This window comes from Perca fluviatilis, chromosome 9, assembly GCF_010015445.1.
Source record: "Perca fluviatilis chromosome 9, GENO_Pfluv_1.0, whole genome shotgun sequence".
NCBI classification, from domain to species: domain Eukaryota; kingdom Metazoa; phylum Chordata; class Actinopteri; order Perciformes; family Percidae; genus Perca; species Perca fluviatilis.
The window spans coordinates 35920092-35935419 of record NC_053120.1 but is presented as its reverse complement, the minus strand read 5'-3'; the positions used below and the strand labels follow the sequence as shown (position 1 = coordinate 35935419).

Below are 15328 nucleotides of genomic sequence, written 5' to 3'. Positions count from 1 at the left end.
GATGTTGTGATACTGATGCCAGTTTCGGGAAAAGTCTCCGATACTGCCTTAACCCTTGTGTTGTCTTCCCCCCCCGCCGACCATGCACTTGTTTAGCCTGGCTCCGCCCTCCTACGTACTTCCGCTCAATTTTCATTTCCCTTCGGTACTCCGTCTGGGTCTGCGGTACAGTCTTGGGTTTTCTCCGGCCAAATATTTGGCAGTCCAATCGGCGAACAGAGGGAGCCAGGCTACCAGAGTGGCTCTGGGCAGATCCAATAGTTTTAAACTTCAACAGAGTACCCGCCTTCAAGGAAGTTAACACTTGTCAACGGAGAGTGTCCATACTCTCTGGACAAATGAAATGTACGAGAGTCTGGTAGGACCAGGCTAGGCACTTGTTGTCCTCTCGGGTCAAAATAGAAAATTAACACTTTTGTGACACTATTTTTAGAATTTTTACCATTTTTCTGACATTTTTGTCCCTTTTTTTTGACACTTTCTGACATTTTTGTCCTTTTTTAAAATTTTTGTTTTGTTTTTGTAACCCTTTTTTTTTTTATGTTTTCGCGTTTACTGTTGATGCTTTTTTCCACTACCACCAGTACTGTATACACGCCACGGACATATTACCACTAGTGTTACACTTATTTTTTCGGAATTCATGGTCAATAGACCTTTTTCACGGCAGACATGTTGACATGTCGTAGCAGGAAAAGCACAGGTGTATTCAAACCCATTACTGATGGCTGCATTCCACTTAGGAGAGGTCCTGGTATTAAACCATTACTGATGGCTGCATTCCACTTAGGAGAGGCCCTGGTATTAAACCATTAATGATGGCTGCATTCCACTTAGGAGAGTATGGTATTAAACCATTACTGATGGCTGCATTCCACTTAGGAGAGGTCCTGGTATTAAACCATTAATGATGGCTGCATTCCACTTAGGAGAGGCCCTGGTATTAAACCATTACTGATGGCTGCACTCCACTTAGGAGAGGTCCTGGTATTAAACCATTAATGATGGCTGCATTCCACTTAGGAGAGGTCCTGGTATTTGGCATGCTGACTCACTGAAATAGCTTACTGGGACACTTGATGGAACTGAGCCATCGTTAAGGTTATCAATTTCAGCTGTGCTTTTCCTACTATGACAAGTCAAAATGTCTGCTGCTATTAGAGGAGTGTATGTTGATGGGTAATCAAAGACTCATGTATGTCAAAGTTGAGTCAGAATACTGTTCAGAAACCGTTTCATTTTTTTTTCAAATGCTATAAAATTGCATAAAAAAACTCAAACTCAAAATTCAATGAAAGTAGTGATCATTAACTGTACTTGCGAACCTGGAACCATCCATGTTATTTTCCTTGGTAATTTGGTTGGAAAAGAAACCCATATATATTTTTTTAAATATACACATTTTGATAACGGGTCCAATTTGATCCCGAGGACAACAGAAGGGTTAAATGCTTTGTATCGGTATCGGCAAGTACTGGAGCTTATGCACCGATCTGATACCACGCAATTTAGCCCTGAAGAAAATCTACTTTAAAGTAGTTTATTTACGTTCTTTTTCTGTTATGACTAGCTGTCAAACTGGATAATAAAATATTGTTCTGTGTCATTAATTGTTTGTGTTTGTTCATGTTTCACAAAGAGTGTAACAACAAAGATAGAAACCACATCCCATCTGTCAATGATTTGTATTTTAACACACTGGTATCAGGTCGGTGCTCTGTATCGGCCGATACGCAAGTTCAGGTATTGGAAAGGAAAGAATGGTACCAGAACATCTCTAGTTTTAACATCAGACACGGTTATAAAAATAGAGTCTTGATTTTCATTGTGACATTTATTGTGACATTTATTGCATTTCTATAAAAACTGGAAATGTTTTGCAATGACATGTTTTTAATTGTTCTTTTGCAGTAGTTGATGATTTTGAGGCTAATATGCATCACAATATATTCCAAGTTCAAAACTGCTGGGACAGCTGCACAACACATGCAGGCTGCGACCGAGTTAAACTGGAAGGATAATGTGCTGAAAACACACCAAGCAGCAGCGCAGTGCGGCTCGCTGAAATGTTCCTGTGTTTCAGGCCGGGAAGTAGAGCTGTAATCGGGCCTTAAAAGTTTGGCCCGACAAGGCCCGAGCCCGACAGAATTCGGCCCGAGCCCGACAGAATTCGGCCCGAGCACGACAAGTACATTTTGATTGACAGCATTTTAAAAGCCCAAACCCGTTTACAGCCATTAATTATTAAAATGCGCGCACGCACACAGCTCTTTTGCCTTTTGTCAAGAATGAGTCACTTAGAAATTAAGACCGAACCCATCGGGTCCTGTCGTGTTCAGGCAAAGATCTTCCGCTCTAGGAAGAAGTAGTTTATAACATTGGTCAATGTGTCACTGGAGTCAAAGGAATCTGTTTACTAATTGGCTGTGGGTATTCTCTGGCCGCAATTGGCCATCAAAAGTTAAACTATGCCCAACTTTAAGTCTGTACCCATTCGCTGAGCGCGGAGTGGCTGCCGCAGCGTTCCACAGACATTGCATGGCAGCTCGCCACAGAACGCACTTGGTGGGTTTTCGGCATTAAGGAAGACACATTCAAACTGAAGTGCTTCTGCTTCTTTATACAGTTGCTTGCAGCTAAATATTGATTGCAATATTTTTTACGATCCACGTACTGTATATTTGTTGGTTTACTATGAAATGTACAGTATATATTTAAGGCCCCCAGAGGATAATCCTACATTGGTGGTCCCCTGACTTTCCTGAATAATCCAAATATTGTAGTTTATGACAGAATACCTGCATAACTAGTGCACTCTCAGCTGTGCTTAATGCTTAAGCTTATTGTAAACATTACCTGTTAAACATGGTGTTATTATCATTTAGAGCTGCTAGCTGCTATATATATATATATATATATATATATATATATATATTATACAATTTCGTAGTTGCTGAGTAAGAATAAAGTTTGCCTTGGTACAGTTTAACAAACCAGTTTAAAGCAGTGATGGTGTGTGTGTTTGTGTGTGTGTTGTTTGTGTTGTGTGTTGTGTGTGTTTTGTGTGTGTGTGTGTGTGTGTGTGTGTGTGTGTGTGTGTGTGTGTTTGTTAACAGTTGCGAGCCCACGCGGTGGACCTGAATGGTAATCAGGTGGAGAACCCAATCGACATCGTTATTAACGTCATCGACCAGAACGACAACAGACCAGAGTTCACACACACCGTCTTCAACGGCTCTGTACCTGAGGGATCCAAGCCTGGTACACACACACACACACACACCCACGCGCGGACGCTATGTCCACACGAGACCGCATGCACCACACATACCACACGCACACACGCATATCTTTGTTGACTCACTGTGTGTGTTTCCCTGCAGGATCCTTTGTGATGACGGTGACAGCAGTGGACAAAGATGATCCAAAAACTGCTAACGGGATGCTGCGATACAAGATCGCCTCCCAGAATCCCCAGAGTCCCTCCTCCAACATGTTCACCATAAACAACAAGACTGGTGACATCATCACTGTGGCAGCAGGCCTCGATCGAGGTGTGTGTGTGTGTGTGTGTGTGTGTGTGTGTGTGTGTGTGTGTGTGTGTGTGTGTGTGTGTGTGTGTGTGTGTGTGTGTGTGTGTGTGTGTGTGTGTGTGTGTGTGTGTGCGTGTGAATATGTCTTGCGTGGCAGCTGTCTGTCCAGCCTGCTGTGTAGAGACAGCTTGGAGCTGTTTTCTCCACTCTGTTCCGTCATGCTATTTGCAAGACAGATTATGTTCTGAAGGATTTGTTCATCAGCTCTCTTTAGATAGCTGTGTACGTGTCTGAAAATCTAAATCTTTACATTCTCAACGCACAATTACACTTAGTCACTTGTGTCCATATATTCCTTAAACATGGTGCAATTTAATCCTTGAAGGATATCTCCTTCATCTTTTTGACCAAAAGTCCACTCACTAACCTTTTATACAGCAGGTGGTCATATATGTGATGTATACTCGCTATAAAGACACAGCTAGTTAGTGCACTGTAGCTTTAGTTAAGATCATTTCCTAAAACTATTACTAAGGTCCGAAATGGAGTTTCATGCTCAGCTTGGGTCTTACTTTCGCAGTTTTGGTTCAACCAACAAAGAAAGAAAGAAACGCGCGCATTCAAATGAAGATGCAGGTTGTAAATGTAGCAACAGCTTATCCAGATGATCTAAGGGTGCTGTCACACCTGCTTCATATAGTTATGTTGAATAGTGCCATTCAAGTTGGTTGGAGTTGGTGCTCCCCTGGGTACCGTTGTTTGGGCAGATGTAAACACAGATATCACACTCAGGTGCACCAAAAGCAGACCAAACAAGCGTACCAAGACCTCCGTTAAAAGGTGGTCTCTGTACGCTTTCAGTCCAACTCTGGAGCGGTTCGTTTGTGGCGAGAACGTGATCTGACCTCCAACCGCACTAAGGACCCTATCTTGCACCCCGCGCAGCACAGCGCAAAGCCCGACGCGAGTGTCTTTGCTAGTTTAAGACCGACACACGGCGTGAAGCGCATGGCGCAGGTGCGTTCAGGGCGTGTCCAAATCCACTTTTGCTCGTTTGACGATTGAATAAAAGGGTGTGAAAAAACTGATGGGGAGTGTCGGAGTGTCATCTCCCATTTCCTTTAATAGCCAGCTGCGTTTGTACCTTGGCACATTGCTATTATGATGGCGCGTTTAACGCATTGCATTTGCATCTATAATACAATACGCCAAGAATTCACCTGAACACACCTCCCTGTAAGACCAGCACGCCCATGGGCGCAAAGATGGGCTCAGGTGCATTTGCTATTTAAACGACGTGGGCGCTGGACTGGAAATTGACAACTGCGTCGGGCTTTGCGCTGTGCCGGGTGCAAGATAGGGCCCTCAGTCTCAGAGAACGAAACGCTGTGATCGATAAGACCCAACCAGAGGGAGAAACGTTGGCGTCAGTGTCGATGTTGCCAAAGGTCTCAGTTTGCGGCCGTTGAGACTGCAACACAACCCCACAGATTCCAAACCAAAACGGGTCAGAAGTGTTTCCAAATGTCTCTGGTTTAGGGACTCGGAAACGCCAGAGCAGGGGGAATGAGAGGGGGAAATGTAGCAAAAGATATTCCTTTTTAAACCAAAACGTAGCAGTGGAGATGTAGCCTGAGCAAACGTATTCTGCTTATAAAGACCATGTGATACAGTGCAGAATTAAGAAGGAGCTGTCAACCTCAGATGTAATTAATCTGAATTATTGTTTAAGTTATGTTGACTTTGTTGTTGTAATTAAGGTCTGAACAATACATTGAAAACCTTTTTAATTTTAGAAAAGTAAGATTAAGGTTTGGCCTGGGACACTACATTAAAGTCTATGTACCTGTAATTATATCCTATATAATATATTATACTCTACCTATATAATCTAGATTTTTGATTTTCTTTTACCATTAAAATTATATTATAAAGTCATTAATAAAATTGTGCAGACCCCCCGGTTAAATCCAGCACTCATTAGCTCTCTGATGACTGACTCCTCAGCTGTATTGGTGTTTGACAGAAAAACTTTACACTTTGGTCAAATGTCTTTAATTAGATATATATCTAACTATGGTATGTGCTGCAATATTTAAACTGTGTCTTGTTTAATATATGTTTGACATCCATCCAAATAGTAATATAATCATAATCATAACGGTCCATATGTGTAGCTGTTGAGCATATTTTTTTTCTCTGTGTGTCTTTGCAGAAAGTCACCCAGTACACCCTGATCATCATGGCCACAGACATGGAAGGGAACCCCACCTACGGCCTGTCCAACACCGCCACCACCGTCATCAGGGTCACTGATGTCAACGACAACCCCCCAGAATTCACCACGGACACAGTAGGTCCACGCACACACACACACACACACACACACACACACACACACACACACACACACACACACACACCTCTCTCTCTCTCTCTCTCTCTCTCTCTCTCTCTCTCTCTCTCTCTCACACACACTCACACACATAAAACAAAGAAATAGACAGGCACACAGGGAACCAGAGCCAGCACATGCTTTACTGATGAAATAATTTGTGAGAAAACACAGTTTCGGAGCAAAAGAGCAGTCCACCCTTTCTCTGGGTGGACTGCAGGAGAAGCGTGTGTGTGCATGTGTGTGTGTGTGTGTGTGTGTGTTTGTACCACTGACATAACCAGCGTCTAACCTGTGTTCATACACAGCAATGTTCAATTTGGAAAAAAATAACTTTGTACGTTTTTTTGTTGTTGTTTTTTTTATGTTGTGATATAGGTCTTAAATTCCATTCCCAATGGTCTTAAAAAGGTCTTAAATTTGACTTGGTGAAACCTGCAGAAACCCTGACTCACACAGGAAATGTAATGGCTCTAAACAGCAAACGACGGGCGAGGCGCTGTAGCTCTCTGAGCTTTTCTTGGCAGTGGCAGACGGTGGAGGAGTGAAAAGCCAAATAAAACGCCCAATCTGTTTATCTGTCTCAGTAAAAATGAGCAGGTTGGACAGGACGAAGCAGGGTTTGTGGGAAACATGGTCGTTATTTTGCGAAACAGAAGCACTCATCTCCACTTTGGTCACACATTTGTTTACGGTCATTGTACCCAGGTGTTAACGCGCTGCCGCTGACACATGGGTGTTAAAGGTCCCATAGCATGAAAATTTCACTTTATGAGTTTTTTTAACATTAATATGAGTTCCTCCAGCCTGCCTATGGTCCCCCAGTGGCTAGAAATGTTGATAGGTGTAAACCGAGCCCTGGGTATCCTGCTCTGCCTTTGAGAAAATGAAAGCTCAGATGAGCCGTTTTGGAATCTGCTTGTTATGAGGTCATAAGGAGCAAGGTTACCTCCCCTTTCTCTGCTTTGCCCGCCCAGAGAATTTGGCCCGCCCATGAGAGAGAGACATCATGGCTTTCAAACGAGAAAAGTGGCAGTTGGTCAAGGCCACACCCCCACCCTCCACCTTGCCACTCCCACTCTCCTCCTCAATAGCTTCAGACACAGAAATGGCACATACTAAGGAAAGCTCATTGTAGGACTGGCTCTAGTGGCTGTAATTCTGCACCAAAGCTGAATTTCGGGAAACAGACTTCAGATACAGTATTAGGGGACCACTAAGGTCTATATAAAAGCATCCAAAGAGCACCATGTCATGGGACCTTTAATGCTGCAGAAGAAATGCCTTCAACAGGTCTGTCTTTTTGTCTTCCAGTTCTTCGGGGAGGTTCATGAGAACAGGGTGAATGTGATCGTCGCTAACCTGACTGTGACGGACAAAGACCAGCCTCACACTTCAGCCTGGAGCGCTGTGTACCGCATCATCGCTGGAGACCCCACTGGACGCTTCTCCATCCCCACGGACCCCACCACCAACGAGGGCCTGCTCACCGTGGTCAAGGTGGGATTGGGTCTACACACACACACACACACACACACACACACATACAGGGTGCGATTTGCTGGTGGGGATGCGCGGGATTTCCCCCTTTCTGGCTATATATTCTGCCTCTGCTGAATCATTTTTTATCCCCAGTAAGTGGAGGACAAAATTTAGCCTTGGCTCCGCCCTCCTGCGTACTTCTGCTCAATTTTCATTTTCCTTAGGTACACCGTCGCGGTATATTCGCAGGTTTTCTCCGGTCAAATCTTTACCGGTCCAATCAGCGAACAGAGGGAGTGGCTGAGAACGAGGACGTTGAGGCCATGCGCTAGTTTGAGTTGTAGTTCCGTAATGGCGGCGGAGAAAGATGCGAGCGAAGCCATTCGGTCCGTTGTGGCAACGCTGCCGAATATCCAGAAGTTAAAGCCCGAGCAAGAACAATCTTTGCTGAGTTTTAGTTGGTGGCCATGATGTTGTGGCCTTCCCCCCCCCACCCCACAGGGTTCGGGAAAAGCATGATTTTCCAGATCGCTCCGTTAGTGGTGAAGGAGTTGGTTAAGGCTAACGCTAGCGATGCTAAGCCGATGTCACGACCAAGCGTTAGCGATTGGTTATGGCAGATCCAGGGTGGCTCTGGGCAGATCCAATAGTTTGAAACTTCAACAGAGTACCCGGCTTCAAGGAAGTTAACACTTGTCAACGGAGAGTGGCCAGACTCTCTGTACAAATGAAATGTACGAGAGTCTGGTAGGACCAGGCTAGACAAAACGTACGACCCCCTAAAAGTGATCAATGCTACTTCACCATTAGACCATATATTATATACCTAAAATACAAGTATTTTAAACTAAGTAAAGCGCTGTAACGTGAACAGTCTATAGTGCCATAGAACGATAAAATCCCAGCAGCAGTTGCTGGTTGTATTTAGCCGCTACAGAGCTCCAGGACGCCGGCTACCAGAGGCAGTTGTTTAGCCGCCAATAGGTGACTGTGAGCCGGGTACAGGCACCGCCAAATGGCGGTCTAAACTAGCAAAGGGATTTGCGTCGGGCTTTGCGCTGCACCGGGAGCAAGATAGGGCCCTTAAGCTTTCAGTTTTAGTTGATTTGGGGACACCTGTGGATACTGGTGGTAACAGCAAGCATGTTTTTTGTTTTTTTTAGATTATTTTGTGGGCATTTTAGGCCTTAGGGAATGACATGCAGCAAATGGCCGCTGCGTCAAGGACTGACGCTTAGTACATGGGGCGCATGCTCAATCCACGCGTCCCACAGCAAGCATGTTTAATCCTACATACAGTTGGACAGGACATGTATGTCCCACACTGGGGCGGTGTCATCTCTGCCAGTGGCTTCTCTTCATCATGATCAGCACAGCAGTTGGTGTTTCTGTTGAGAGCACTGACAAACAAAGCATTTCATTGCCTCACTGTGTTTCAAGAACGAAGAGAGTCAATAATTGGATGTTTACTGTCATTCTGTGAGTTAGGTTAGACCGCTGTTGCTCACAGCATGATGGTGAACATCCAAAGTGTTGTAGATGTGCTGCTTCCCACAGACTACAGTAAGAGGCTACTACCTGCAGCTCTCTCTTGCAACAATTATTTTGACAGATACATTACATTTACTGTGGCTGCTTCACGTTAAAATCCACACGCAGCAGCGGTAGGAAATGTCTGCTTGCATTAGTGCAGTATGATGCTGTAGGAGAGCGAACGGTATTTTTTACAAGTGCAAATGTTAACATAAAAGTGCAGACATACACATCATATTCTACAAGTGCTCAGATCAAGTCTACAAGCTCTCGCATTTTGCGCCATATTTACCTTCACAAGTTTGTGCATCCAGTGTATCATGTCCCTGATATCCTGTCCAGCCCGTAGACTTTGAGCTGAGCCGCTCCTTTATGCTGACGGTGGAGGCGGAGAACGAGGTCCCGCTGGCCCGTGGCATCCACCTGCCTCGCCAGTCCACAGCCACCGTCTCCGTACGCATCCTGGACATCAACGAGAGTCCGGAGTTCAGCCCCAATCCCAAGTCCATCAAACTGGAAGAGGGTCTGCCTGCAGGCTCTCTGCTCACCACCTTCACTGCCCAGGACCCCGACCGCTTCATGAGACAAACTGTCCGGTAAGCTTGAAGCTACGCTTTTTTTTTTTTTTTACAATTTCTCTATTGATTTCTTGGTAACACTTTACTTGAAGGTATCAACATAATCGTGACATGAGACTGTCATAACTATTACATGACACTGTCATGAACGTGTCATTGACGTTTATGACTTCTGTCATTAAGTGTCATTCGGTTTTTGTCATGACAAGTTGACATTGTTCGGGTTGTCTTGATTATGACAACTTGACATTAATCAAAGTGACATTACCAGAAGTTGTCTTGGTCATGATAAGTTGACATTACATTTGTTTGGGATGTCTTTGTCATGACAACTTGACATTAACCAGGATGACATTACCAGAGGATGTCTTTGTCATGACAACTTGACATTAACCAGGATGACATTACCAGAGGATGTCTTTGTCATGACAACTTGACATTAACCAGGATGACATTACCAGAAGATGTATTTGTCATGACAACTTGACATTACATTTCTTTGGAGTGTCCTTATTAAGGCAACTTGACATTAAACAGGATGACATTATGTCAACTTGTCATGACAAAAACATCCTCTGGTAATGTCGTCCTGATTAATGTCAAGTTGTCATCACCAAGACAATCCAAACAATGTCAACTTGTCATGACAAAAAACAAATGACACTTAATGACAGAAGTCATAAATGTTTATGACTTATTTATAACGTTTATGACACGTTCATGACCGTTTAGTGTCAAGTTGTCTTAATAAGGACACTCCAAAGAAATTTAACGTCAAGTTGTCATGACAAAGACATCCTCTGGTAATGTCATCCTGGTTAATGTCAAGTTGTCATTACAAAGACATCCTAAACAAATGTAATGTCAACTTGTCATGACCAAGACATCTTCTGGTAATGTCACTTTGATTAATGTCAAGTTGTCATAATCAACACAACCCGAACAATGTCAACTTGTCATAACAAAAACCGAATGACACTTAATGACAGAAGTCATAAATGTTTATGACAGGTTCATGACAGTGTCATGTAATAGTTATGACAGTCTCATGTCACGATTATGTCGATACCTTCAAGTAAAGTGTTACCAATTTCTTGCACTCACAGGTTGTACATTACAACTTTAGTTTAACCCTCTGAGGATGAAAGACGTACTAGCGCGTCCAACACTCAATATTACAAAATTTAATTTCCGACATATTTTTACTATTTTCGCCATATTTTACAGTACTTTGTGAACCGAAGACTTTGGTGAACTCATTTCCATCACCAAAACAGTTCGTTCAACACATCATAAGTTAAAGTTTATTTTCAAAAGAGAGTTGAGGAATTTCAAAAAGCGAACATCAACGTTTTAGCTTTAGTGTCAAATTATCTCTTCACACATTGCTTTGGACGTCACTATACGGTAGGCTGAGTTTGTTGTGAACAGTTTGATATCAAAAACACACAGTTTTATGGAAATACCCTAAAATGTTAAATTAAAGAAGACGTGTGACCCAACAAACCCACAACAAAATTTCTCTCTCAACATCTATCAGTAACCAAATTCAACAACACAATTTAATTTGGTGTGTAGGGTGAATGTTTGCCTTCTCAATTAGCCAGGGCGGCATGCTGTTCTCTGTGGCAGCCCCATTTTGAGATAAAAGCTAAAGGGATTTATTTTATTTTTATTTTTTTTGTACAAACATCTTGACTGCAGGAAATGTGCAGCACTTAGCCAACAGCTCGACAACAACCAGAGCACAGATTCTGCAGGACTCTGCTTTCTGTCCCCATCCTTCTCTATTTTACATCCCACTATGTGTTTCTAAATGTACTGCTGAAGACTTTGTAGCCTAGCAACAGCTAATGATGGACGCACACTGTGTTCACAAAAACATGTCTACGCGTGCACACAAACATGAAGCGAGTGTATTGTGTGGTGTAGTGCGGGCCAGGGAGAGCATTTCGGTTTATGATTTTTCTTTTTTTGTTGCTTTGTATTCCGTTGTTGGCGCTGCTCCTTTCTACTCTTTATCTCAGCAATTAAAAATATAACAAATGGACAATATTCCCTCTTCATGGGTGGTTTACACTAGCTTATTGGCAGCTCTGCTGGCCTTTGTTGAAAGCTGTGCTATTTGTCCTGTCCTGTTTGAAACATGACTATGCCTGTTGTTACAGCAATGCAGATGTAGGAGGATAAGTACATTCTGTTGGATAAATACATTTCCTCAGCAAGTGACAGGGATTTGAAGCTTCAGTCTGCTTATGGGTTGTTTACAAGTCTAGAACACATTACACGTAACACATTTTGACTGACAAATACATTTTATGATGTAATTTTTCCAATCTGTTAAAGGTAGAATCATTTCCAGTGAGAATAAATGCATGAATTGTGGTTGCCTTATGAGAGTGCCGCAGCCTCTATATATCAGCTCCCCAGTAGCTGCTTGGCCTGCAGCCAGGGGAGCAGATAAAGAAGCCTCTCTGTGCTGGTTTGTCATGCAGTCTCTCTCTCTCTCTCTCTCTCTCTCTCTCTCTCTCTCTCTCTGAACCCAGGTACTCCAAGATGTACGACCCTGCTAACTGGCTGGAGATTGACCCGGTTAATGGTCGGATTTCCACCATCGCCGTCCTTGACCGAGAGTCTCCCTACGTCAAGAACAACCTCTACAACGTTACATTCATGGCTTCTGATAACGGTGAGACACCAGGGCTGCACTGCTGTCCTGTAGTAACCCCCCCCCCCAACACTCACACACACACACACACACACAGTGGTGGATCGTGTTCACCGTGCCTCAGTGCTCCTTCGACAATTGCAGTGGGGCTGGTTTTACTGTCCAGCTTCTGCAGAGTCTCTGAAGTGTTACTTGGAAACATTAGCTATATAGTGAAGCTATAAACTAATCTTCACTACACACATACACACACTACACTTCTATTGAAAATAGAGAGCTACATTGCTAGCTACTCAGAAAAAGCTTAAAGCTACAGTTGGTAACTTTTATGAAAAATAGGCCTTTGTCATATTTACTCAAGCTGTCACTATATCCTGACAGTACTACATGAGACAGATGATCTGTCTCCTTCGATCAAACTGTCAAACTAGGCAGCACTGATCAGAAATTGCCTATTTCTTGCCTCAAAGGTTTTTCAGAAACATATTTTAGTGTTTAGCTGTAAAATGAGAAAGATTGCTCCTGCTGTTCGATCAGTGGGCGGTGCATGGTTTTTGGCTCGACTCGATCCCAAACGTCTCGCATGTTTATCGGCGATTCGCTGACTCACTGTGACTTGCACAGGAGCTCTCTGTGAAACATGCAGAAGAGAAGATAGAGAAGACAGAGGAGCTCACGCTCACGTGCTCTCAACTACCACAATTTGGCACGATTGATTTAACGTGAATTGGTACCCAGTAGTTCCAACGTAATGCGGCCAGTACAGAGTACAGAGTTGGGTACCCAAGCTTTCTGATAGATTTGTCTCTTTCCCAGTTGAATATACTGTAGCATATTTAGGCTGGGTTTTTGCCAACATGTCAGGATTCCAGCCTGAAGTCAAGCTCTTATTTCACGTAATGGGAAGAGGAAGACTTCTTTCTGAAGACAACAGATTGTACTGTCCACCTTTAATTACATTCCAATGCTTTACTCCCGTGATCAGGGAGACTTGTAGTATTGCATAGACAGTTCTTTGGACACAGTAGTCCCATTGATTTCTGATGGAGATGTTTTTCTGCCTATTTAGTACATCATTCCCAAAGAAATGCCCTTGTCCTGATCACAACTGCACTTTGTAGCCATAGAAAAGAGGATTCTCTGTTCAAAGTGGAAAAATTGTTCAAGAGGAATGTCATTCAGCAGCAGCAGCCGCTCCATCCGTCCACTCTACCCGGCTCCCTCTCCATACAGAGACCCCGCTGTGCTCCGAGCTTCCTGCTAACTGAATGTCTTAGCACATTTTCTGCCCTTGTCGAGCACACACGGACTGCAAGGAGCTCACTGATTAAAAAAAAAAACTCAAACATAAGGACAAACACACGCAAGCTTGTGCAAGAGGTTACAGTGTTTCCACGGTCACCATATGTGCACCGGTCAGCTCCTATTACTGAGCATACTGTAGTTTATACTGTCTCCATGAAGAATACAGAGGGCATGCATTCATTTCAGATACGTGATGCAGTAGCAGTAGTGTGTGCATACTCTGCAGTTGTAGTTAACCAGCTTCGTGCATTCTTTTTCAATAACCACATCGTCGATTATCCCCCATGTGTTGCATCCAAAAATCTACTGGGAATGATTTTGCTGTATAGGTTGTGCATTCTGACATGAGGCATTATGAAACTGAATATTTATTTAAAGGACTGTTTGGTATGGTCAACAAATCCAGTGAAAAGACTCAAACTAATGTGTTAGTGTCTCTCAATACTTTCTGACTTCCCTACAGAGGAATGTCAATCTTTGATGCACGCACACAGTTCAACAATAACAACATCCTGATTGTGTGTCCAGGCATCCCGCCTGCCAGCGGGACAGGCACCCTTCAGATGTACCTGCTGGACATAAATGACAACGCACCTCACGTGTTCCCCCCTGAGGTGGAGATGTGTGAGAGGCCAGATCCAAACGGCATCAACATCACAGCCAGTGACCCCGACCTGACGCCTAACGCGGGACCCTTCGCCTTCGAGCTGGCCAGTCGTCCGTCGGACGTACGCCGCAACTGGACGCTCACTCGCCTCAATGGTCAGTATGAGATCACGTGTCCGAAAAATTATCCATTGTTTTGATGAAACTTTTAAAAAAAAACACGAAACTTTATTCTTAATTCGTCACATACACACAGTACAATGTAGTGACATTTAATTACTGCATTTAACCCATCCTTTTTTTTTACGATTTTGGGCATTTTAGGCCTGTATTTCTATAGGACAGCTTAGACTTGAAAAGGGGAATGACATGCAGCAAAGGGCCGCAGGTCAGAGTCGAACCCACTGCGTTGAGGAGTAAACCTCTATTTATGGGCGCCCGCTCTACCAACTGAGCTAACCAGGCGCCCTAACCCATCCTGACTATTAGGAGCAGTGGGCAGCTATACATACAGAACCTGGGGAGCAACTTTGGGTTCAGTGTCTAGCTCAGGGACACTTGTGGCCAGAGGAGCCTGGGATCAAACCGGTTGAGGGGCAACCTCGCTACCTCCGAGCCACAAGCCACCCTAAGACCCTTGGACATGACTGCAAGGAGACGGGAGTTATTTGAGACCTGAGTCTGAACACTTGACTTGAGAACATCCAGTGTCACGCTTTTATCCCAAAAAAAAGCAATAACATTATAATAAAGCCTTATTTATTAAATAGGTGGGTGTAATAAAGGACATGGTCTCAGTTTTGTTTAAAAAAAAAAAAAAAACTAATACTAATACTGTTTGAAAGTGAAATGTTTTAAGTTCTGTGTCAGTTTAATGGTCTGCATTAACAGACCTAAAGGACATTCTGACTTGCAATTTGCTCATACGGACTTGTGAATTGACTGGAGTCTTGCTTTAACAGACTTACGATGACGTCGATTTACAGAAGACAATATATATATAACATTCCAAACTCAAAGTCCAATTCCTGGCTCATGTCAGGGCTTACAGCCTTGCTCAGAGAATGGGACTGGTTGTTATCACGTGGTGTAAATACGGCTCTTCCAACGGGTGGTCATATATGGGTGGAGATGGTAACTCCTGTCTCTGGCGTCCGCTGTGAATGTCCTCCGGTCACCGCTGACTCCTGTTGTATTTATTTTATAAGATGTCATACAGTACTCAGTG

General features: G+C 43.6%; 1 protein-coding gene across 1 annotated transcript in view; it reads left to right on the top strand.

The window, feature by feature from the left end:
- The window catches only part of LOC120565714 (cadherin-2-like), a 111794-nt gene that overhangs the window by 74405 nt on the left and 22061 nt on the right, over positions 1 to 15328 (top strand). Inside the window, exons 6-12 of the mRNA XM_039811674.1 lie at positions 3117 to 3261; positions 3384 to 3554; positions 5747 to 5886; positions 7243 to 7428; positions 9286 to 9539; positions 12068 to 12210; positions 14023 to 14256. Coding sequence (XP_039667608.1) covers positions 3117 to 3261; positions 3384 to 3554; positions 5747 to 5886; positions 7243 to 7428; positions 9286 to 9539; positions 12068 to 12210; positions 14023 to 14256 — 1273 coding nt within the window. The remainder of the gene's footprint in view (positions 1 to 3116; positions 3262 to 3383; positions 3555 to 5746; positions 5887 to 7242; positions 7429 to 9285; positions 9540 to 12067; positions 12211 to 14022; positions 14257 to 15328) is intronic.